General features: G+C 47.9%; 1 protein-coding gene across 1 annotated transcript in view; it reads left to right on the top strand.

Annotated features, from left to right (window-relative positions):
* The window catches only part of LOC135366416 (Bardet-Biedl syndrome 5 protein homolog), a 58,411-nt gene that overhangs the window by 14,717 nt on the left and 17,520 nt on the right, over nucleotides 1-26,174 (top strand). Inside the window, exons 4-6 of the mRNA XM_064599102.1 lie at nucleotides 6,149-6,198; nucleotides 9,783-9,863; nucleotides 20,160-20,209. Of these exons, the coding sequence (XP_064455172.1) occupies nucleotides 6,149-6,198; nucleotides 9,783-9,863; nucleotides 20,160-20,209 (181 nt within the window). The remainder of the gene's footprint in view (nucleotides 1-6,148; nucleotides 6,199-9,782; nucleotides 9,864-20,159; nucleotides 20,210-26,174) is intronic.

The following is a 26,174-nucleotide window of genomic DNA, read 5'->3' as shown; positions in this document are numbered from 1 at the left end:
CGAACGAGCATCAATAGCTGTCACAAGTGCCTCGTAGGTCTCAGGAAGACCTGTAAGGAGCAGAGCAGCTACCTGGAAATCTGTAGTCTCCTGTCCAATCCCTTTGAGCAGCTCCACCAGTTCCAAGGTACGCTGGGCGTAATTATGCATGGCCTCCTCTGTGCCGAGACGTGACTGATACAACTTCCCCAGTAGGTAGAGCTTGTTGCTGAGGTTTGTCCGCTCGTGTACCTTCCGGAGCTCTTTCCCCATCTCTCGTGGTGTCTTACACGTGTAGACGTGTACAATCTGGCTATCTTCGATGCTCAGATATATTGTACTCTGTGCCTTCTCGTCACCTGCAATCCAGGACGCCGTCGGGGTCTCAGGACTCGCATCTCATCCACGTGCACCCAAGTTCCTTCCCGTACTAGTATTATCTTCACTTTAAATTTCCACGTCTGGGAGTTCGCATCGGTCAGCTTCGCTACAGCAAACTTGGTAGCTGGAAACTCCGCCATCCTTCAATCAAGGCAGCCCGCCGTCCTAGACCCAAGACCGTCCGCCCTATGCGTCCAACACCCAGTAGTCTTCTGGGCCGGTTCCCCTTGCTTTGAATGGCAGCACGACTACACATCCACGCACACATCCGCAGATTACACATCCACGGTGTTTTGAGAGTTCGTGGAACTTTTATCCTATAAAGGCTGAACAGCATGGCACGAAAAACTATCTGAAAACTGTCCGAACCGAAATCAGGACCGAACTTTTTTCTGTGCATCACCGCATGGTACCGAACTGCAAGCCAAAGTTCGGCTGAAGACTTCTGACCTTGGTCAAACCGCCTTTCAACCATCCAGCTCAATGAGATAATCCCTGTATTCATAGGTGTAGAAGGCGCATACACGGCAACAGTTGACCCGATTACGTCATTGTTGCTATGGTTCTCCTTCCGGCTGAATAGCCATTGGATGCTTGCCACTTTTTCGGTTGGCTTCACTACCCATTTCGGAGCAGAAATCTGGCTTGGCCAGGTCAGGCCGAATTCGGCCCGGAATTCTGTTCTCCGAAAACAGTTGGGTCCCGAATTCGGTTCGGAAAGAATTCGGACGCTTTTCGGGCCATGTGGTGCTGCAACGAGCTACCGTTGGCTAACTGTGCAACATTACCCATTTTAAGACAATTGTACACAGTTTCGAGTACGTTGTTTTCATTGGTGACTGTCACAATTCTTTTAGCAGTTAACGGCGAATGCTTTATCGCTCGCAAAAGCAGTAGATGCTCTGGTGCCGCTTGTTCGTAAATGTTGCATTTATGAGGCAGTCGGCTGAGTGTATCAGCGTTGCCGTGCTTATAGACTCGACAGCGCGCACCAGACAGCAGCTCAGCGTTATAAACCATCGCGGCATCCTCGCCGGAAGTGTTGCAGCTATGGTTAGGCGTTACCCATAATTTGAAGGAGAGGCTGATGATCGGTCACGATCGTTATGTCTCGCCCGGCAATGTACCCGTGGAAATATGTTACTATCGCGAGAGCCTCATTGTCCGATTGTAGATATAGTTCCTCTCGGTCGTGCCTAGTGTTCTTGTTGCAAACGCTGTAGGTGCTTCGTAACCCTGATCCGATGCTGGCACCAACAGTGCACTCAATTCGTGGGGTGATGCATCACAGGAGAGGCTTATTTTCATAGTAATGAGTCGGAACAGAATTTGACAGCAACAAATCTTTGAGCTCGTGAAAAGCTCCCCTTTCCTTCCCAACCTTATCGAAAATGTGTCTAAGAGACCACTCAAAATTTCCTGAGAGGTCTGAGCGGACCTTTCAAGAAATCTTGAAAGGTCTGGTAGGACCCTTTAGCACTTCTGAAGGGTCTGAGAGGACCTTTTAGAGAAAACCTGGAAGACGCTGTAGAGTCACTCAGGTAGCCCTGAGGGGTTTGGGGGGACCTTTCAGACAGCGTTGGTGCGTCGTGCAACACCTCCCAGAGCAAGTTCGTACATGTTTTCCGCGCCGCGGGATATGCTGCCTTGTCCGCTTTGGGAAATAGTTCGCAAGATTTCACATGTTGCCGGTGCCGTGATAACGTTGCATTGCCGTTCCTCCTAGAAGCTATTTCTTGCAATCCGTGCATTATTGCACTGCACGTAAGAGGAAGCGTTTCGGCCAGTCGCCAGCGGTTCAATCAGTCTGTTTTGAAACGTTGAAGTGTGAGGACGTCGGCCGCGGATTTCAAGTAATTTGCGTTTTGTCTTCGGGATTCTAACTGTTTTTGAGGGATGTAGACGATGTGTCAAATATGCTTTTGTGAGTGACAGGCATTCCTGTACGCTTTTACCCCTGTTCGGAGACACGCATTATGAGCGCCGATAGGAAGGTTACCAACCACGTTAGGTTACCAACGGCGCTTGGTGCCAAACGGTATGTCATATATTTCGATGCCTACACACTCACTTACAGTGACACTTTGAAATTGTATGTCTTTTTATTGTTTCTTTATTCTTTTTTATTCTATTTTCTTTTATTTCTATCGTACAAAGCGATAGGTAGTGAGAACCCAATCTCGCCAGTTAGTTGGCGTCTTACGCGAGCAAGGGAAACTAGACGGTGCATCGCGAGTCCCCAAGTATACGTAAAACAGACGAACTTGATCACCGAGAAGCAGAGTTCCTCAAGAATATTTTTCATCGCCGCTGTGCGGACATTGCGAATATGTGTCCCATGAGTTCACGCTTTGCGGAATACGACAGTAAGTGTTGATGATGACTGTATGCTTTCGTAGCCATGTAAGTGCTAAATCTAGTTTCTGTTGCTGCTATTTACCGTTTCGTGTAGTTTCTTGCGAGCGATCCTTCAACAAATATTAGATATTCACAATTCTGCAAGACATTTGAAATAACTGTTAGCTAATCTGATAGCAATGCGCATTCCTTGAGTGTATCTGTACAATCGAAGGAACTCAATATATGTGGAGTTTTGTGACATGCACTTGTCTGTATCTATCTCTGGTGCATCATAGCACTGTATGACTGTACCGCTCTGACGACAGGTGCAGCGTAGACGGCGAAATTGAACATTGATGTTCCGATGTCAAAGCTGGGCATTAGCTTCTGAGAGGTCCTGTCAATCTGAGGGGTGCTCTCAGCCTGAGAGGTCCACCAGCCTGAGAGGCCCTCTCAGGCTGAGTAGACCTCTCAGTCCCATAACACATTAGACCTGAGGGGTATTTTCACTAGCGAATACCTCATGTCCACTTGGCGTTCTTGTCGAGTTAGCGGGGTCAAGTTTTTCCGATGCAGCTCCACGGTTCCTTAAAACATACTTTAGAAGCAAATGAGTCCTAGGAATGCTACCGTATTTTTTCTCCTACTGTCATCATCATCATCATCATATCGTAGGAATGCTTGTGCCCTGAGCTTGTGTGTTGTGGTTGTCTCTATTTTGCTTCCTTCTTCTATCATGGACCCTCACCAACCAGTCCGTCTTGACACGCTTAGGAATGCTTGAAGTTAGCTGCAATCGCCCGAGTCTTTTCTTCCGTGGCGTGTACACCTTGTGCGTATATTTTATACCTTAGAAATTCCACTTCCGCTAGCCGCTACGCACATTTTTCTCTCTCAACTCGGAGTGTCGCATCCCTCAACCGACGAAGAACACTGGCTAGTCTTTCCATGTGTTGCTTTTCTGTTGTTTCGGTGATTGGGACGTTGTCCGAGTATACAAAAACGCTTTCTAGTCCAGCCAGTATGGTGTCCACGGGGCGTTGAAATACAAGATTTGGATACGGATACTCCAAAAGCTAGTCTCCTTACCTTGTACAGCCTCTTTATGGTCGTTAGAGTCAACACTTCAGCTGTTTCATCATCTAGGCGTAGCTGTTGATATGCTTGCCTCAGGTCGATTTTTGAAATAGAAATAGAAAGAAAAAATGGAAACGTAGGGCGCACTGGTGCGACCAGCTGTTCCAGGTCGATTTTTGAAAATATTATCCCACCACAGAGCGTGGCAAGGAACTCTTGTGCCGTGGGTACAGGGGACGCACTGGGGGTAAGGGCAGAATTTTCTTTGCATCAGTAATCACAGGAAACCTTAAGCGATGGATCCTTCTTCCTGACGACTACTATTGGCATTGCCCAAGTTGATGACTGTACCCCTTCAAGGATGCCATGTTTCTCAAGTCTGTCCAGTTCTCCTGTGACAGTGCACATGGAACAGCACATGGACAGTTCATTGAGTGCATATGGAACTGGCCTGCATTTCCGGAACTGCGGCTGGGCGTCCGGACAGAGGTCGATGTAGATGTGTTCACCCCTTGTATCCTTCCAAAAGTCCTTCGGACATATCCTTGAAATTACCTATGATACCTGGAGGTTCCTGTGGTTTCAACTGATATAGACCCGCAAATGAGACAACCCGCAAGCCTGGACTTGTGAACCAGTCACGTCGCAGTATAGGCTCGCTCCTGTGCCTTTGGTGACCCGTAACCTGAGGTCTGCAGATTTAGTTCCAAGATGGACATTCACCTAGCGTGTACTGGCGCGTCGTAGTTGATGGCCTGAGTAGGTGAGTGTCTGACATCATCCGTCGTGAGCTCTGGCGGATTTGGCGGCCACGTACAGCGGAATGTTTCTCCGCTTATCAGGGAAATTGACGCTCGCGAGTCCATCTCCATTATGGAACGGTCGGCCTTCAATCATCACGTTGGCTGTGAACTTCTGAGTATCGGCGCGGTCGACGGAAAATATCGTGTACAGGTCTGTTACAGGTGAGCTTGTTCCACACGCCTGCAGTGCTATCTTGCTCACCCGTTATGTATTTTGCAAAGCTTTCTTTCCAGACCTTTTGAGACAATTACAAACTGTGTTCTGAAATCGGCAAGCACCAGAGCTGTGATTTCCTGTGTAACAGTAGTGTTGTAGCTTGGTTTTTGACGCACTAGTCTTTCTCCTCGCCCTCCTCCTACAGGTTGCTACACACCAAGTGTGCTACACACCAGGTTTGTTTCTGTCTGGTGTAGTTAACATGAGACTCTTCATCCCCAACACGCCCCTGGACCTGCTGTCAGATAGGTAGCTTCTGTGACGTTGGCTATGTCAAAACCACGTTGGAAGGTAATGTCCCTCTCAGATAAAAGTCTATGTTGCAACGCAGCGTTCCGAATTCCACTGATGAACCGGTCTCGAAGCATTATGTCTAGGGGTAGAAGCGTAGGTGAACATTATCGGTTTTGGCTCCTGTTCTGTACTTGCAGTCGACGAGGGTGATTCCGGTGCCGAACTTGTAGTCCTTCGCTAGACCCCGTAATACAACCATGTATTTCGCAATAATCTCGTTGGGAAGCTGGTCTCGCCTGTGAAACTTCCAGCGTGCTAGGAGCTCCGATGGTCTCCTATCGACCAAAATTCCAGAAAAGTTTCCCGAAACGTCCCGAAGTTTTTCCAAAAGTCCTCAGGTACAGCATGGGACAAGGGCACACGGAACGTAGTTCACAACCACACGCCTGCTAACTACGAGGAAGAGATGGAATAAGAAACGGGTAACCTGCTTTTCAATCCATCCCTCAGTATGTGTGTCCACTCCTGCTTACTGCTAGGGTGCCGCTTCAACGGAGAAATATGACACCTCGGTGTTTCGTAGACTCTTGTCCCAAGCTACATAAGAACACCATAGCCACCCAAAAAGTGCGTGCTAGAGGAAGTCGCGTTTTATTAAGTACGGGAGGAGCATCGTTTCAGCGCATAAAATCATGATACGCTGAAACATGCGGTGCGACGTGCAAGGAGAATGAATGTGACGCAAGGTCTTGTGACGACTTAGCCAGCAACGCCAGGTTAGGCTGTTGCCATTAGACACATGTCCGTTGCTGAGCAGATTATGCCGCTATGTCGGCATGGAACGTACGGTGTAGGTTGAGGATGTAAGTGCGTCAAGGACTCTAAGCTTGCAAAGTAGCAAGCTCCGCAAGCTTGCAAAATAACAAGGCTGACAAAGAAGCTCCGTTGCAGTGTCGTGAGATTCTGCATTCTGAGTATCTGCATTCTGCAAGGAGCCAATGATGTATGGCAACCTAGTTAGGCTGTCGGTACTGAGCAAGTCTCTATACTATGCAGGTTGTACGGGTTGTCGGAGTTGCCCGGCGAAAATTTATGTGACTCTCTTTTTCTTTAACAGCGGTCGGATTCAACTGCATCACTGGTGTGTCTACTCGTACAGTGAACTCAGTAAGTACACGTCCCACAAACGTGTAAACAACAGGAGTAGGAATCAGTTTCCGAGACACAAAGCAAACAGATCAATATAAAGTCACGCCAGATTGACACGGCTTGCGCGGGCCCACGTATTTTCTATGGGAGAAAGGCCATGGGAATGCCTCGCAGTAAATAGTGAACCGATGTTCGGAATACAGGCCCTGGTCCATAGCTTTTCCAATTCATGTTGCCCGGCCCTTACTCACAGATTACTTGTTTTCGTAAGTTGTACTTCTAGGGCCGTTATGGAATTACAGGGCGACCAATGACTAAATGACAAAAGTTTGACACTTGAGTTGCGATGCGCACGTTTGAGCGTTTTAGCATGTTGTAGCGCTTTTAAGTAAAGTAAGATGCACACTACTGAAATACTAAAAGACGCGAGCGAAACTTTTTTCTCACCGACAAGGAGACAAAGAGACAAAGCGTCTGGAGCAGTTTTGTCGGAGCAATGAGGAGGGCCATGTAATCTTCTTGATTTTGGCTGTGGCGTGCACTGTAACTACAAGGTACGTTCGATTAGGCCTGCATTGCCTGAACCAGTTCAGGTGGTGCTGCATTCGCCCGTTCGTTTCGCCAGTGCAGCCCAAGCGCCCCCTGCACCGTCTCATTCGTTTCAAACCAGTGCACGCCAAGTGTAGCCCTAGTGTAAGGAGACTGTGCACTCCCGCAGGGGTCAGTTCGACGGTAGTGCAGAGTAATGGCGGCAATGGCAGCAGACGACATATAGTGAATGTAAATGCCGGAAGAGACATTTGAATTCGAAGTCGAAATAACGATTCACTACAGTTTCGGTGTATATCGATACACGGCTCCTGTCAGTTCGCAGAAGATTCAGTGCTATCACGGTTACAAAGTCGTCGAATTCTTCAACCTCGCTGTCTAAGCCCACAAGTTCCGTGGCTGTTTACACAATTGTTGAACAGTTCATTGTGTTCGAAATTAAAAAGCAGCAATGCACATGTGATTGAAATGTCACACGCGTTCTTACAATCGTAGCAGTCTTAAGACTCGCGGAGAGCAGAAGGCCTGCACTAGCGCTGCCTTCGATATTCGTTTCGCGGCGGCACTAGTGTTGCACCGTTGAACTGGAGTTGGCCTAGTGCTGCGCTAGTTCAGAACTGGCCCTGCACCGCCCGGAACTGCACTCTAAAATCGGTACCTTATAACGTACCTTATATCGAGCTGTACCTGGTAAATATCAGGTACATCAGTGCTTTTCCGCAGTTGCTTTAAAAGCTACTGGGCTAGACAAAGGATTTCGCTTTGTATGCATGAGGTACAAGCATATTTATGGGGTACACGGTCAGTTTATGAGGTACCGTGTCTTGTACCGTATAAAGCAGTACCTCTTGCGCAAAATCTTATTGTGCTTTACGCTGCTTTCAGCACCTCTTGCGTTCAAGTAACGCCCCAAAGAGTTCGATGCAGGCAGATAATGCATGTACATCGCACGGGCTGTGAGATAAAGATTAGCTGTTGATTTACAACTATGATGGTTTCATTCAGGGCAGATGATTAAATGTTTCCTGTGTATGTCGTCAGCTAAAGAGCCTCAACTATGGTACTTTTGTTTAAATTGTCTGCGTTTGTTTCAAGTATATTACGAACACAGGCTAGACAGTGAGCAAGGAAAATGCCGTTCTGTATATGCACTCTTAGAAATGAACTTTACCGCACAGCACGCTATTAGCCAACCATCATGCCGAATGATATCGTTATCTGCCCTGATTCGTTGAAAACGGGAGGTGTACGACTTTTTTGCATAAGTGTCACAACAAAGGCGTACGCCTCCAGTTTTCAACAAATCATGGCAGATAACGTAATCATTCGAGATGATGGTTGGCTAGGAGTGTGCTATGCGGTGAAGTTCATTTTTAAGAGCGTATGCCAAAGTTCGTATATGGATCCCTCGATGTACTATGAAGAATTTTTCTAGGAACGTTAGACGTATTGAGGGTTGTCTGTATACTACTCTTCTTCTATGATGGGATGGAGGTTTTTCGGAAGGGATACGTGCATCCATATAGCGCCAACAGTAGATGGTTTGCGTTAGCTGTTCATAGCAAAGTTGCGGTGTTGCCACTCCCGGGTTGGAATGATTCCGGAATCATTCCAAGTTTACCAGAGCACGGAATGGAATTGGAATGAAATGGCGGAAACTGTCCCAGGAATGGTATCGAATTAGGCATTTTTTTATTTTTTTTTTGCAGGCGGAATGGAATCGGAACGGACTGGTCTGGGTGCCACACGGTCAACGGCGAAATAACCTTGTCTTTTTGCTTTTTCCGTGATGGGTAATGTCAATCTCCTCTATAGCACTGCTGGGCTACCCAGCACGGTTACCAGTCCCTCTTCTTTTGTTGATGGAATTAAAGGAATGAAATGAGGTTGCCAAGTCATTCCAGGGATTGACCATACCTTTTCATTCCGAGGAATAGAAAGGAATGGAACTATCACAAGTCTCCGTTGCTCGGAATGGAATTGGAATGGAATGGGTGATCCCATTCCGCAACCCTGGTTCATTGTATACACTCTTAGAAATGAACTTCACCGTATAGCACGCTCATAACCATCAGTCATATCGAATGATATCGTTATCTGCCCTGATTTCTTGAAAACGGGAGGCGTACGCCTTTTTTGTGACACTCATGCTGTTCATAATTGTCACAAAAAAGGCATACGCCTCCCGTTTTCAACAAATCAGGGAAGATGAGGATATCGTTCGAGATGGTGGTTGGCTAGGAACGTGCTATGCGGTGAAGTTCATTTTTAAGAGTGTAGAAAAGTGACCCGTTCACGCATGCGGCTGTACACTCTTAAAAATGAACTTCACCACATAGCACGCTCCTAGCCAACCATCACCCCGAATGGCAACGTTTTCGCCCCTGATTTGTTGAAAACGGAAGGAGGAGCCTGTTTTGTGCCGTGCATAATGTCACATAAATTGGCTCCTCCTCCCGTTTTCAACAAATCAGGGGCGAGAACGTTGTCATTCGGGATGATGGTTGGCTAGGAGCGTGCTATGTGGTGAAGTTCATTTCTAAGAGTGTACAGGAAGAAGGGTCCCTCTGGTGATAGAACGTGACTGAGAGCATTTCACTCGAGGACTGGGTCTACAGACCTAAAGGTTATTTTTCTGATAAGGTTCCTTCGTCGTCCGGCACGGAGCAAAACACAATGCTGTCGTAGTTTAGAGAACGTCGAGTTTTAGCCACCGGTGCCGGCGAACTGCGCCGTCTGTTGTATGCTGCACTGACGTTCCGTATTCGTTGCGAGGCTAGAAATCATCGAAAGTTTCAATAAGCCCTAACGTAAAAGCACAAGGCTGCTTTGAAACGAACGATAAGACCATGCTATTTTGTACGGTGAGAAAATACGTCGCGACGACTCCACACCTGGTAACGTAACGTAATCGTCCTAATTATTAGAAGAAAAGCGGAGATATGGTGTTCAGCAATCCAAATGAGAAGCTTTCAGTCTTTTAGCTGTGTTACAGTCGGTGCCGGTGCCGGAGTAGCGGTGTTACTGGAGTGTCTGCACTTGTTCCTTTACAGAAACTACGTGGCATAGCTGAAGCGCTGTACCTGCTGACAAAGACGAGTAGCAGCAGATATGAATTCATATTCACGAACTTGGTAAGTAGAACCAGCACCGCAGTGCTCATTATTAACTCAAATATTTATGTGTCCCATACGATACGCGTACGAAGCGACGATGACTGGGCCATTGAGTGTGACGTTCTCAGTGCAGGTGGTGAGATGAGGATGGTGGAAGTAGATACTGGTCATCAAAGCTATAGGTCACGTCATCGGTCTGTGCCTGTTGCTATAGGCGGAGGCCCTGCGTGGCTGGGCCACGGCCAATCTCTTTAAAGATAGTTGATATAAGGGCGCGGAATTAAGTCTCATCTATACACCGAAAGTGGAACAAAGCAGGCCCTGCATAATTACAGGATTATATGCCACGCACAACCACGACCTGTGGCAATTGGTGGGCAAGAGGTCCACTGTGTACAGGAGAGGAGGAGGATATGTCCTTTAGCCATTAGGACTACCTAGGAACAGTCTATAAACTTGAGACCTGCTCCCCTTTGGACCTCGGGAAAGCGTTTTACGTGACTGTGAATGCAACGTTTCACGTTCGTCTTCCGAATACAACAAATTCCTTGAAGACGTTACATCTTGCAACCCTGCGACTACTTTCTGGTGGTGCTAGTAGCTAGTAGAGTGTTTGCGTTTCGGTACGATGAAAGATGGAAGTCACTGAGAAGGTTACCAGCAGAAGGTTACCAGAACCGACATCTTCCGTATTACCCGTCCAGGGCTCTGTATGTATCTGTCCTTTCTATATGTGATCCAGCCTCAGAACATCAATTGTCTCATGTTTCGGTATGACTTGCGTAAGTAACGTCCACGTTACTTTTCGCAGCGGAAGCTGTTAACGGGAAGGTTTCACGAGATCGCCTTGTCTGTGGAATAAAACCTCCGTCGCCTCTCCGCGTCAGAGAGTAGGAAAACAGAGCGCTGTGGAAAGGGAAATCTGCGCGAGAAGGCGGCAGCTGCGTGCAGGTCAGGGGACTCAAAAAGAAACACACATCAGTAGCTTTAGCACATCGGAAGCGTTTCAGAGAAACAAACCAAAACAAAAGGAAGCTTTCAAGTCGATACCAGCCACTTCAAAGGAATCGGGTGTACCCCATTTTTGGATCTGTAACTGAAACGTAACTGGAACGTAAAGACTACTCAATCGCTCTAAACCTTCCTACTGTAACGGCACCGCGATGAGTAAACAAACGAGGGTGAGCAGTGTGACGTCACAAGAACAACAACAACAGATAAATTAATGATCGGGGAAATCCGCCACATGAGGTGCGGCCCACTACCCCAAGGCACAATGGACAGGATAAGATGTGTTCTGATGATGAGGTGATGAACGACGCTGAATAGGGGTCGATAGTCAGTGAGACAACAGTAACAGAACGCTAGGCAAAGACACAACACAACAAAAATACGCATACACAGCACACAGGTACGCAGGCACGTCATAGGGTGGAGAGGAGAAAAAAATCTAGAAGTACTCAAAAGCTTGGCGATGGTCGATCTGGTTAGGTCCAGGATTGAGGATTGTTGTCAATGTGACTGGTACGGCCGCGATCGATTGCAGGCGACGCTGCAGAGCTGCTCTTTGGCAGGTGTAAAGATGACAGTATGCTCGGTATCCGCCAAAACAGCACAGCGAGAGCAGAGCACAGAGTCTGAGCGGCCGATCACATGCTTGAAATGGGGGGTGAACGCAACCCCGAGATGAAGCCTATGCACCAGCCACAGGAACACCGACGCCACAAAGCTGCGTTTTTCGTGATAGCTTGATTCCCTGTACCATTCTGACAATTAAAAGTTGAACGTGATGAGCTGAAGAGCTGTCGAAATGAGGGAAAACTACATGCAGAAGCCACATAACACACTAGAAAGACAGCAGACCGAGGGAACACTACGGAAGAGCGTTGCAAACCGCGAGACATAAAGCTAGCTCTCCGTACCGGGAGCACGAAAAACGTGTTCGCTACCGACGTCCCTCGAGGTCGCCATTTGCGCCGCGACTTTGCGTCAGGCGTCAGAGACGTCCTACCCGAAGCCAACCTGACCACGTTTCGCGTTTGCTCGACGTGTATACGTTCACTGCACCGACAGAGTCCGAGAGCAAGAGAATATACTTTCAAAAGCAGAAGGAACTCTCCTGAGGACAAGGGCCATAACTAAAAACTCGCTGTCAAAAGAAGGGGTACACTCTGGCAGGCGAACCAGAAAAAAAAAAGAGAGAGAAGAACAAGCGGAAGAAAAAAACAAGCCAGCTCCAGCGCACTCCTCATAGACCGACGCGTCAGTTGCAACTAATAAGTACTATGCATAGCGGTCTAGGGGGCCCGTCAATGTCCTCAGTAGAGTGATCGGTGGAAGGCGCTTGGCATCCACGTGAAGTATATGTGCGGTCGGAAGCGGGTGGCGATCCCGGCACGGACCAAGTTCCCACACATCATACAAAAGACCCCCCAGTGGCGCGAGGAATTGTTGGGCGAAAGCAGTTGCGGCACGTTCCTGCCACAAGGCCTAGTAGCTAGAACCGACACTCTCATCAACTCAGTATTCCCAAACGCAATGGCATGTTGTATTTGCGAGAGCTAGCAGCAGACAATAAGTCAATAAATAACGTTTTTTCGGTGAAGCCAGACGGATCTCAGAGAGGAGCACGTCGTTTGCCACATCTCAGGGAAGACCTAAGCTGAGTCGCATGGCACGTCTCCCTAAGAGGTATAGGTTGTTTAAGCGACAGTCAGGTAGAGAGTAGAAAAGAACACAGCCGAACTCCAATATAGGCCGGATGTACAGTTTATAATAACAGCATGTATAGCAGTCCTGCGCATACCAGTGCGAGGGCTACAGGATGGAGGATGCTGAGAGCCTTCGATGCATTGACGCTGAAGTGGCCAATATAATGGGACCAGCTCAAAGCGTCATCGTACCATACACACAGGTATTTGAGCTGGCTCACCTTGCGGACCTCAGCCTCACCTTCAAGACGATAGAGACAGCCTCAGCTAGCGGGAGGCCACGCGAGAGATGGTCAGAATTCGGCCACGAAAACGAAGTGTTCATAGGCCTGCAGCTTCGCATACAACTCTACCAACGGTAGTGCCGAAGCGAAAAACGCAATGTCGTCGGCATACGTTATGGTGAGAAGTTAAGAGGCAGAAGGGAGAGAGCACATGAAAATGTTAAATATAATGGTAGACAATACCGAATCTTGGGGGACGCCTCCACGCTGAGAGTACGCTGAGGGGACAAGTCGGCCATCTGAACAGAAAAGGATGCGATCACGGAGAAAAAGTTCACAATCCAAGCAAAAAGATGCGGTGGAGTGGCCGTGTCTAGATGCCTGTACAGGAACACAACATGTACGACACTGTCATAAGCTTTGGCAATGGCCAAGGTAACACGTGCAGAAAAGTGCTTCATCTCACGTGAAAGGCGAGTTTGACCCTCTATGTTCGTAAGAGCGAGCCATATAGAACAGTGAGGGCGAAAGCCTATTGGATGCTCACTAAGAATATCACAGGATGGAAAAGAAGTCAGCGATTACTAATACGCTCAGCAGTCCTGCAGAGCACAGATGTCAAAGCAATAGGTCTAATATTGTCCAGCGTAAGGCTATTGGGAGGTTTCTTCTTGACGATGACAATACGCTCCACCTTCCAGTTAGGGGGAATCCATGCATTCAAGATTAAATAAAGCTGGTCAGTGTTTGGCCCACAGATATTTCACCGTGACAGTAGACATTCCATTGGGTCCAGAGGAAGGGCCTGCACCACGAGTTCCAACTCGTCGACAGGGACATTATGAAAACTCAGACATGAAGGGGGAGGAAAAGCTGAACCAAGGGGCACAGCATTGAAAAAGCGCAAAGATAAACCTTTATCAACTTCTCAGGTAGTGAGGTCTGAGGAGATGGCCGATGAAGAGGAGCGGAGCAATGTAATATTTTTTTTTCCTTTCTTTTGTCGCCTTGCTCAAGGATATGCGCCAACCGGACCCATACACTGTGTGTCTGTGAATGTAATATATGCCTATGTAGCGCTATTCTACGATTCGGAGCAGAGCGGAAGAGGTTGCGTCCCGAGTAAAAGTCACGCTCTGCCGCAGCAACGGAAGACGAAGTGGAAGTTACAAAACTGGAAGTTCTTCCAGTTCACATAACATGTATTAGCAAGTACTTGTTTTCATGCAGTCTTGCGGCGCCTATACGCTCTTGCACAGTCGTCGTTCCACCAAGGCGCACAAGACGATGCAATATGCTACGTAACGCAGAAAGAGGACTGCTGGAGGGACTGGGCGACGGAGGACATGGTGAAGGATGCCTATCACTGTTAAATTCAAAACACCCTTTTAGGTGTGATAGGGGAGTACTTAGGGTGTATCTCTACCCTTACTCCCTTTTTACACCCTCACTGGAAGAACTGCTGTGTCTGGAGGGTGTGAAATGGGAGTGAATAGGGTGTGATAGCTACTGGAGATATTTTCGGTAGCACTTTTGCAGTCATGGGTGTGAAAAGGGTGTAAACAAGCCAAACGTGGTCAGCTCTGCAAGCATATCATGCAGGATATCTTGTGTTCAAAGAATGTACAGATACGCCTCTGTGCTCACGGCCAGAGCTTAAGCAACGAGTAAGTCTTTTGCCAGATGGTGAGTAGTTAAATAGAAATTCTAAGTGACAAAGCTAACAGTGCTGTGAGCATACGGAGGACGAGAACAGGAACAGACAGGGACTGACTTCTGGGCAGCAGGGTGTGCATGCTTGCATCATTCGCTACAAACTGTACTAACTAACAATACTGCTAACGAACAATACAAGCTAACTACACTGCTACATACTATAAAGAAGCGCAACATTGTTGTGCCAACTGCCACCGAGAAAAACGCAAGTGTTATGTGTCAGGAAACATGACCGATTGTTGGTCTGTAACATTTTTTGTGTCCTTCTTTACTTGCGACGTTTCTAGTCAGTGTATCTAAATATGTTCATTTGAATAAGGCTGTAATTTTTGCATTTTCGTGTCCTTGCAGGGTGACACTCGAGACAATACACCCTTTTAGTGAGGGTGTAATGTATCCTAAGGGTGTACATTTACACCTAAAAGGATGTTAGTTATCGAACCCCCCAAAACACCCAAAAGGGTGTAATACACTGTACTGAAAAGACCTTTCTGTAGGGTGTATTTTCTTCTTGTGGATGTTCATTTACACCCTAAAGGGTGTTTGTTATGGTATCTATCGCGTGATTACACCCTAAAGGGTGTTTAGGATTTAGGAGTGCAGGCCACCGAAGAAAGGTTGTCACATTGGGCCTAGAGAGATCCCGGCTTGTAACCCTGCAGCCGGCGGTTATTGGGCACCCGAAAGGAAGTGTTATGCAAGGCAGAGAAAGGAAGCACAAAGTATGGGAAGGCGGTCGCTGTTGGTAGAGGAATCAATGGTCTTCCATGAAGACATCCTCGACCGGGAAGAGCAAGCAGAAAAATCAATGGCAGATCTTCCCAAACCACGAAGAAGCGTAGAAGAGCCATCGTAAGCCGCGTACAAATTCCGCTTACAAACGCAGTTCCACAAGTCACAATCACGCGCTTCAGTCTTAAAACCCTATACATAACATGGCGAGAGCCGGAATCATCCCCCACAAGCCACAATCACCAGCTCAGATGCCAGAATGATCGCAGAGTCAATCGTGCAATCTGATAGGAAACCCCGAGGATACTGAACGTTAATAAATGAAAAGGCATCATTCGGCAAGGACAAATGGACCCCGAGGACTTCGCAGTTCGGCGTTGTATGGGTGACGAAAACAGATGAAGAATGTACCAACGCAGTAGAAACGAGGGTCAACACAGACCACCACCCTTACCAGATGGCCTGTCTAACCGGTTAGAATAAAAACATGAAAAGAGAAAGAACGGTCAAGGGTTGTCCAAGTTTCCTGGCGAAGGATCACATCGGTAGAATGAGAAGGAACTATAAGGCGGTAAGATCAGAAAGGGCTGCAAGAACGGAGTAACAATTCCACTGAAGGACTTTAATGCTATCCATCACAGAGTATAGAGCTCGCTACAGCATCAGCAATGGCGTTGTTGCCCCCTTCGCCCGAGCATCTTTCGTGTTCTGCGTTTTTCGGGGACTTCCAGACCCAGTCTTAGAGGGAGAGGCACCGCGCTTAAAGAGAGAGTGATTTGAAGTCATTTCAGCGTCTATATGTCAGGTGAAGGGCAACTAGATATAGGCGCACAGGCTAAAAGGGAGGGGAGGCGATGGGGAGAGGGTGGAGGCACTGTTGATGGCTGGAAAACATGCTCGGCCTCTGTCAGGAGGGCCGGAGAAAGAGCAGCGGGAGCAGCACGCATCACAGTCGAGGTCACATCCTGCCAAACAGCACACAAGGAGCCAAGCACAGAGTTGATGGAAGAAATTTCATCTATGAATTTGACCGCAGTATTATCCACTGAGGAGCCAATCATCCTTTCAAGCTTGTCGTAATCAGGTGCCATGGCAGCGAAAGGGCTGCCACAATCCTTCAAAATCGCATTAGCATCGCGACGAGAGGAGTGGCGGGAGTCCACAACATCCAACACGGAACCCTCATGGTCGCGTGAAGAGCAGCTTCGATATTCAGCAAGGTGCGCTCCACCGCACAAACAGCTCTTCAAGAGCGAGTCTGGAAGCCAGTCGTACTCGTCATGGGGGTCAACGCACCCTATATTTGCAGTGTTAAGTAGCATGCCGGAAGCGGAAGAAACGTCTACACTGAAGTAATCTACGCGTAAAGGGGTCCACGCGAAATATTAGCGGCCACGACTTGATTTCGGAAGGTCGGTTTTGTCCAGCAAAAGTAACAATTACTCATTCTGTGGGAGCATGGTCACCGTTTACGGTTCTGCTGCAGCGGTAAACTTCCACTGCACCGATATGCGAAGAAAGATCACTAAAGATAATGACACATCCGCTCCCTTCACAACACCTTTGACACAAGGCAAATGAGGTGGGATAAAAGCTTTTGCTCGACAACCACCGAACGACGAGGTCCCGAGTAACGGGCGGATAACAGCGACATTTGTGGATCTACAGACAATCCCGTCAGCGTAGTACTGTCGCACTTCGGAAATGTCCCTATAGTCATCTGTAGTACATTCAAGGCATTGTATTAGGAACTTGGGGTTCTTCGTGCAAATGGAAGGGTCACTCAAAGGTCAAAGGACAACAGGAATGCACACCAGTCCACTATCCAGAAAGCGTTCTAAAGGGAATGACAAAATGTCATATGCCGCAGACCAATACTGGTCAGGGCCGTCTGCGGCATCGTGTGATCGCGCAAACGCCGGCCAATCACCCTTACCCCAAGCCGTAGAGGCATGCTAAGAAGATATCTTTCTCCGAAGACACACTTATCGGAGTGTTTTGGCTCTTTAAGAACAAATTCGGCAAGTCTACTCTTCTTGATGAATGTGGCGTTCAGCGCAATAGCAAGTGGCCACGGAAATGACTAGGTTCACATAGTGGCTATGAGAAACGCTGAGATGAAGAGATGAACGGAATCATAGAATGAAGAATGGAGGGGAATGCAGCTATGTATGGAGGTGTCCGAAGGACAGACTAGAGGGAGAATTGGTGGGGATGCTATGAGTACGAAAAGGAACGATAATGAAGATGTTCCGGGGGGGGGGGGATGCGTAACTGTAACACGAGAGGAAGAAGTGGTCAGTGTTTTCGTCGAGAGGGAAACGGGAAAGAGAACGGCGGATTCGGAAAACAAGGAAGTTTAGAGGAGGGACGCAACAACGGAAGATCGTCAGGAGGACCTCCATCCGGTGCGGGCTGCAGAGTAAAGAGGGCCAGGGCGAGGCTAGGTGAGACCTCTCAAGGCGACAAAGAAGCTCACCAGTCCAAGAACCCCGATCTTCAAATTGTTGTTATTCGCCACGAACTCTCGCGCGAGCCTACCAATGCAGTTTGGGAGACCAGCTCGTGTGGCTAAGTAAGCGTGCTGGCCATGTCGCGTCGAGACTGGAAGGTATACGGGTTTGAATCCCGGCGCCGGCTGTGCTTTCTGGGGTTTCTCCTGGTCTTCCTCAGACGGCAGTCAGACATACGTCGACACAGGTACCTTAGAAGTCGACTCATGACACACATTCCCCACGGCGTCAGTCGTGACGCTGCCCACCTCTGCGAGGCCGACAACGGCAATCGCGAGCCCGACAAACGCATTCTGCAGCCAAGAATGAATAGACGAAAGATAGTGCTGAAGAACCGATTGCAGCGCGAGGGGAGATGGGGAAGAGACTAAAAAGGTGTCACTATATACAGTCGACCCCGTCTATCTGGGCTTCACTTATCTAGATCCCGCGCTATCCGGGGAAAAAGAAAAAAATCGTGGGGACAGATTGCAGTCCATGCATTTTATACCCAAAACGCACCGATGCAGGATCCACATCGCGAGCAATCGTGATTAGGCAGCGATTGTGATCGCCCTCAGGTGCGGACAAAGCGAGTCTCGGCGGCAGAGATCAACAAAGCAGACACTTGTCTCCCGTTCGCGAACATTTTTACACACTTCAAGGAGGGTTGGCGCAGGCGCGGCTTCCTTTCACCCTCTCCTTCTCGCTACTCGCACTGCCGCTTTCGGGATGGCAAGATGGCGGCGATGACAGCTGCCCGCACGAAGAAAGCAACATCGACAAACACCGAAACAGACGAAATCGCATTTGTATTAATGTGGATTTCTTTCAAGTAGATATCCTGGACCAGTGTTTTCTTTTAATTTGAAAGTTCTGGAAGTATTGTGCAAAGCTTCCACCAGACGGCTGAAAATGAAAAGCAAGATCACGAACGTGAAGTGCGGATGGTACTGCGTGCCCAGCGGGATTACGCAGACGAGGATTGCGAACCGATCCAGATTGTGTGCGACCGTGTGTTTTAGGTATTAGCTCCATCTGTCCGGGCTTCAGCTTTGGGACCCGAACAGGAATAGCCAAGAACCACTATAAGAAAGTACCAAACAGCCTGCCTCACTTAACCGGTCTTGCGCCAGAGCTAGTGTGCCACATACATTTTTGCCAACGGGAGCGACAAGCTTGAGGGCACAGTGAACTACTCCGTCCTGTGCTTCAACTATTTCCCTCTTTCCCATTGTACCCTTGTAGGGTGATGACCATACCAGTCGTTTGGAGCTGCAGAGGAAGGAAGGACCTTCACTCCGAAAGTGCTGCCTTTCTGAGCAGCCTCTTGTAGACGGAATACATGGGAAAGCAAGCCACTCTCAGGGTGAAATACAGAAAAGTAACAACAACAATAAAGAAAAGGGAATGACGACATTGGCAGCTATACTAACATGCCGCCACTTAGCTGTTGAACGGTTTCACTGCAGAACATGCTGAGAAAACAGACTTCGACGTATCAGCGGAATGCAGAGGGTGGTTCAGAAAAAAACAAACAAAAAAACGCGTGTTTCAAGAAGTAGTTTTCCATTTTTTTTGTATAATGCAGTGGAATATCTTGTTTATCGAATAGCATCTCGACATCGACCGTCGAAAGCATGAAAAAATCAAAATTTTACATTTTCGAGCTCCGCTAACGCGCGATGTATACTACACGCACGAACATGAAACTTGTTTAGGGCATTCCTGGAACCTCACTGAATCAGGGGCAGTGAATACTTCACTCCTGAGTTGCCACCGAAAGCAGTTAAAAGATGACTAACGCAAAGCAAATGGTGCCGTTTAGGCGCGTCAAGAGGGTGAGGGAGACACCCGCTTTGCATAACCGACACTGTGAGCGAGAGAGATCATTCCACATCATAAAAGTCACACGCGCCATCCTGCCACATTCTCCACCACGTTTTCTGCGTGGACATGCGTCGGTGGATGTGAAGTGGAGTCCAAAGAAAAGTAACCTGGAATCATTACGATTAAAAACTATCGCCTCGTGCGTATCTATACTATGAGTAATTTATTGTCTTGATTCTTCAGTGTTCGTGTTGTCCCGGTGTCCGCTGAGCCACAAGTTTCATAAGTGGTGGTCCATTCACGGTACTGCAACAAAGCATCACGATATGTACGACGCGAAGAAAACTATGTTCTGTATTGAATGGGCGGAAAATTCTCTCCGAATGCCTTGGTCTCCGAGCATTGAATTGAAGCTCCCAGGAGCGAGCCATCAAAACAGGCACCCAGCTCGATTTCTAGTCGTCGCTGCGTTTCAATCATGCCAGCCACCTTTCCTCGAAATTCTTAACACGGAATTTATAGCGGTCGTAGTTAAAGCAGAAGTGCAATTGTGAAGTGTGACTAACAGGTTTTTTCCCTTCTATTTTTATGTCCATGCCACACGGGAAGCAATCAACGGGTTCCCCTAGGCTCATCGCTTCTGTTGTGAACGTGTTCAAGTAAGACAATTTAACGTTACTTCACCGAGTAATTTTATATCATCATCTATTTAGGATAGTAAGCGAAAACGACCCATCTGCAATGCGTCATGCTTCTCTGTGATGAACGGCGGTGGGCTCCTTGACTCCCCTAGAGAGTCTAGACGTTTGCAATAGTATTATTGCACCTCGCACAGTGGCGTAGCCTAGAGCCACTAAATAAGCTACGCTTCAGAGTATCGACACTGAGTTCCAAGAGCGAGCATGCGCCATCTTGTTTCCGCGCCACGCTACACACACGCACGCGCACGTCACAGCCGTTTATAGGGAGAGTTTGGCCATTAGGAGGCGCCTCATGCGACGGTCCGAAGCCTGAATCCGAGCGGAATCCGCTTGTCAGTGATAAGCGGGTTCCGCTCGGATTCAGGCTTTTTGGGCGGCGCAACGACGACTAGGAACGTCAAAATGACGTTCGACGTTCGAAAACGACGTCAAAATAGGCTCCACCCATGAGGCGGCAAAAGATCAAAGAATGGCCAAACTCTCCCTCTAAATGGCTCTGGCGCACGTTAGCGCACGATGCCATCTATCGTGCGCAGGTTAAACGTTCCTTTCGTTTACAAGCAGCAGTTGACGGCCTTGAGGTGACCTTGACGTATTCGGAACGCTCTGGTGGATAATACATGGATTATCGCACAACAACCATACACGCTTCTCTCTGCCACAGCGAGCGGTATGTTACCCCTCTTTCATCCTCAAATGGGGATATGGTACCGGTGTGGTGCGGAAACCAGATGGCGCTCCTGGTCTCCCTTGGACATCAGTGTCGATACTCCGAAGCGAAGCTTATTTAGTGATTCTAGCATAGCCGGGAAAGAGGGGGGGGGTGTTCCAGGAGGTGTGAAATCCCCCGAAATCGTACCTTTGGTAGGAGGACAATTGTGAGAAGAAGTAAGCGAGGTGAAATCCTCCTCGACATATTTTTCTGGCTACGCCACTGGAGTGTGATGATACGATTGAATCCTCAGAGAAAAGTCGCCGCGAGCGTGCGAGAACAATAACCCATATTATTTTCATGACTAGGCTTGTTGCCACGGCATGCGAACATGATTTTGGCCAGAATAACCACTTTACATATCCCATTTTCCCGTCGTCGTCAAGCCGCTAGTTATACGCTCAGTGATGTATTCGCTGTTGCTGTTTTTACGTGCAATTTACGTACAATTACGTACATAATGTCTGCCCTTCATTCGGAAGGCTTCAATCAGTTAAGCACAATATGTGAAACTTGGGTCTATCACACGATACGCACCCCTTCGTAACCCTAGGGTGAAAACGCCATGTCTCAAGTTGTCAAGTCGACTGAACCACTGCGGTCTACTCATCTGTGATGAGACACACTTCATACGCGGCCAATGCAATTCGCGTTAGATGAGGTGTTTACCAGATCCTGATACGTTTTCAATTCATTAAATCGCGCATTGAGCACAGCGTGCGTCGACTATAGCTGCATACTTGGTCGACAGGTAATCTGTAGACGAATGGGGTGCTTGATTTTCCATTTCCAGCCACCGTGGAACATGCTGCGAAAAACTTTTTTTTCCCCCAGAACGCCTTCAACATCAATACATAGAGTATAGTAGAGCGGGCGCAACGAGACCGGGATGCAGCGCTCTAAAGCGTCAACGGCGACCGTCATCGATTTTCCGCTCAGCCTACGCGAATAATGGGAAAGTTGCCGACTGCCTGACGACAGCGTAGGACAGAAATATCTTGCGAAATCCGGAAGCAGCCGCTCGACGGCAGCCAGTAGCATCGCAAACGGAAATGACGTCAGGTGGCCGCCAGACTTGCGGACGCGGCGGACATTTCGGATGCCCGTATGACCAACCTGGGCAGCATTTCGAAAGCTAAAGATGCGAATGTGTAAATTGCGAATGTGCCTTGACCGCAATACTTCCTCTGTCCGCCACTACAACGTTTCTATGGGCAGCAAAGTATTTATCAGTTAGGTACTTTAACACATACTAACCAAACGCAAACGGTTTGTCCCGCCATTCCTCCCCCGGGTTGTCGTGCCGGTGAGAAAGTTGGCTGGTTTCCCGTCGAGAAATTGCCGTACGGGGTTGGGTCTTAAGCAGCAAAGAAGTCATTTTTAATACCTTGTTTTCTCTCTACGAAACGCTTAAGTGTGCCAGTAAACAGCACCATGAGATGTAATTCACCCCACAGAGCCATAATTATCGCAGAAATTGAATTTAAAGTACGCCGGAAAAAGCGACCGTGCGCAATGGTGGGGGAGAGCAGTATACTAACGCGTCACCTTGCGCTGACGCTATAAGGTGCGGCCACGATGATCGGTTCAGAGTATCGTCTGCTAGTCAGCGGTTCGCAGCTCTAAAGAAGCATTGCCCACAGGGAAACACCCGCGCGATAATATAATTCACCATCTCCATGCTCACCTTTTCAACTCCTAATCCCCTCCCCCTGCCTAGAGTCATCAAATGACTAAGTAGAGGTAGAGTTACTGAGTGACTCTACCCCTGCCGAGGGAGCAGGTTCACCGACTACAAAAGAAAAAAATCCTCGCACACACAAAAAAAAAAAAAAGAGAGAGAGAGAGGCGCGGACCTCCACTGACTGCTAAGAAGTTATGACGTCATAAGTCGTCCCTCTCCTCCTTGTGGCACTCCGGGTGGCGAGCGAAGAATGAACCAGGGCGGCTACGTTTGTGTACGTTTTTTTTTTCTTTTTCGGTAAAAACTGCATGCATGGGAACGTTTTGTGCTGTTCGGCAAGTTAGCGTATATATATCCATGAGATGTCTTAGACTGAAAATATTTTGGGTGGTCCTCTCTACTCCTTTAAAGCTACGTGCAGGTCCGTTTCGAGAATTCGCAGTTCTATAAAAGAGTTTTAGCAAACCGGATCTGGCAGCTCCCGATATTTCAGAAAGACGGGGAACCCGACTTGATAGCATCCGGAGAGAACGCCGGCACGAACACTTTTAGTGATCCGGAGACGCGCTGACCGTGAACGCATGTGGCTTGACAGATGTGTGCACATAAAGTGAGTCCTTCGAAAATAGGCTACCGAGAGATCAGACAGTTGCGGTTAAATCGCTCTTTCCATTCTTGCGCGCCTCAAACGATGTTTACTGCTGCCGCAATGTAAGTATAATTCGTCGGAGACTAACTCATTCATAAAAGAACACACGGATTTATTATTTTCCGCAACTCAGTTCTATGAGTAATCTACGTTCCGTCGATAAGAGACGTCCTGAATATCTATGTAGTTTTGCGGTGTAGTCCGTCCTGGTATCTAAATATCAATTATGTGCAGATACTGAGCAGTGTCTGAGCCATGCCAGTGAGTTTTCTCATCCAGTTGGCATTTCTGTTCGCAATGACTCTCCATAAAAGCTTTCTCGTGCTCATGTTGGGCTGCTCCTTCGCTGGTCTTTCCAGCGGAGATCGAATCTTTCTTGCCACATTTATGGCATGCCACCGGTACGAAAAACAGAACATGGCCTGGCATCATGGCACCATGAATGCAGTCTCGGGAATCACTGTCTTTCTCAGGCCATCCATTCTCTTGGTTCCTTCAAAGCAGTTTCAACGTCCGTGTATGGGATTGGGCTAGGTAGGAGAAGAAAGCAGGCCAAATAGAACTGAAATTCTTTCTAATTGATTTCAACGTCCGTCTATGCGGCTGGGCTGGGTTGGAGAAGAATGCGGGCCAGATAGAACTGAAATTCCTTCAAATTGGTTTCAACGTCCGTCGATGGGGCTGGGCTGGGTTGGAGAAGAAAGCAGGCAAAATAGAACTGAAATTTCTTCAAATTGGTTTCAACGTCCGTCTATAGGGCTGGGTTGGAGAAGAAAGCAGGCCAAATAGAACTGAAATTCCTTCAAATTGGTTTCAACGTCCATCTATGGGGCGAGCTGGGTTGGAGAAGAAAGCAGGCCAAATAGAACTGAAATTCTTTCTAATTGATTTCAACGTCCGTCTATGCGGCTGGGCTGGGTTGGAGAAGAATGCGGGCCAGATAGAACTGAAATTCCTTCAAATTGGTTTCAACGTCCGTCGATGGGGCTGGGCTGGGTTGGAGAAGAAAGCAGGCAAAATAGAACTGAAATTTCTTCAAATTGGTTTCAACGTCCATCTATGGGGCGAGCTGGGTTGGAGAAGAAAGCAGGCCAAATAGAACTGAAATTCCTTCAAATTGGTTTCAACGTCCATCTATGGGGCGAGCTGGGTTGGAGAAGAAAGCAGGCAAAATAGAACTGAAATTCCTTCAAATTGGTTTCAACGTCCATCTATGGGGCGAGCTGGGTTGGAGAAGAAAGCAGGCCAAATAGAACTGAAATTCTTTCTAATTGATTTCAACGTCCGTCTATGCGGCTGGGCTGGGTTGGAGAAGAATGCGGGCCAGATAGAACTGAAATTCCTTCAAATTGGTTTCAACGTCCGTCGATGGGGCTGGGCTGGGTTGGAGAAGAAAGCAGGCAAAATAGAACTGAAATTTCTTCAAATTGGTTTCAACGTCCGTCTATAGGGCTGGGTTGGAGAAGAAAGCAGGCCAAATAGAACTGAAATTCCTTCAAATTGGTTTCAACGTCCATCTATGGGGCGAGCTGGGTTGGAGAAGAAAGCAGGCCAAATAGAACTCAAATTCCTTCAAATTGGTTTCAACCTCCGCCTATGGGGCTGGGCTGGGTTGGAGAAGAAAGCAGGCCAAATAGAACTGAAATTTCTTCAAATTGGTTTCAACGTCCGTCTATAGGGCTGGGCTGGGTTGGAGAAGAAAGCAGGCCAAATAGAACTGAAATTCCTTCAAATTGGTTTCAACCTCCGCCTATGGGGCTGGGCTGGGTTGGAGAAGAAAGCAGGCCAAATAGAACTGAAATTTCTTCAAATTGGTTTCAATGTCCGTCTATAGGGCTGGGCTGGGTTGGAGAAGAAAGCAGGCCAAATAGAACTGAAATTCCTTCAAATTGGTTTCAACGTCCATCTATGGGGCTAGCTGGGTTGGAGAAGAAAGCAGGCCAAATAGAACTGAAATTCCTTCAGACTGGTTTCAACGTCCGTCTATAGGGCTGGGCTGGGTTGGAGAAGAAAGCAGGCCAAATAGAACTCAAATTCCTTCAAATTGGTTTCAACGTCCGTCTATAGGGCTGGGCTGGGTTGGAGAAGAAAGCAGGCCAAATAGAACTGAAATTTCTTCAAATTGGTTTCAACGTCCGTCTATGGGGCTGGGCTGGGTTGGAGAAGAAAGCAGGCCAAATAGAACTGAAATTCCTTCAAATTGGTTTCAACCTCCGCCTATGGGGCTGGGCTGGGTTGGAGAAGAAAGCAGGCCAAATAGAACTGAAATTTCTTCAAATTGGTTTCAACGTCCGTCTATAGGGCTGGGCTGGGTTGGAGAAGAAAGCAGGCCAAATAGAACTGAAATTTCTTCAAATTGGTTTCAACGTCCGTCTATAGGGCTGGGCTGGGTTGGAGAAGAAAGCAGGCCAAATAGAACTGAAATTCCTTCAAATTGGTTTCAACGTCCATCTATAGGGCTGGGCTGGGTTGGAGAAGAAAGCAGGCCAAATAGAACTCAAATTCCTTCAAATTGGTTTCAACGTCCGTCTATAGGGCTGGGCTGGGTTGGAGAAGAAAGCAGGCCAAATAGAAATGAAATTCCTTCAGACTGGTTTCAACGTCCGTCTATAGGGCTGGGCTGGGTTGGAGAAGAAAGCAGGCCAAATAGAAATGAAATTCCTTCAGACTGGTTTCAACGTCCGTCTATAGGGCTGGGCTGGGTTGGAGAAGAAAGCAGGCCAAATAGAACTCAAATTCCTTCAAATTGGTTTCAACGTCCTCTCTCGGGCTGGGCTGGGTTGGAGAAGAAAGCAGGCCAAATAGAACTGAAATTCCTTCAGACTGGTTTCAACGTCCGTCTATGGTGCTGGGCTGGGTTGGAGAAGGAAGCAGGCTA

This window comes from Ornithodoros turicata, chromosome 8 (assembly GCF_037126465.1).
Source record: "Ornithodoros turicata isolate Travis chromosome 8, ASM3712646v1, whole genome shotgun sequence".
NCBI lineage: Eukaryota > Metazoa > Arthropoda > Arachnida > Ixodida > Argasidae > Ornithodoros > Ornithodoros turicata.
Note: the sequence above shows the minus strand (reverse complement) of the source record. Positions and strands in the feature narration are given on the sequence as shown.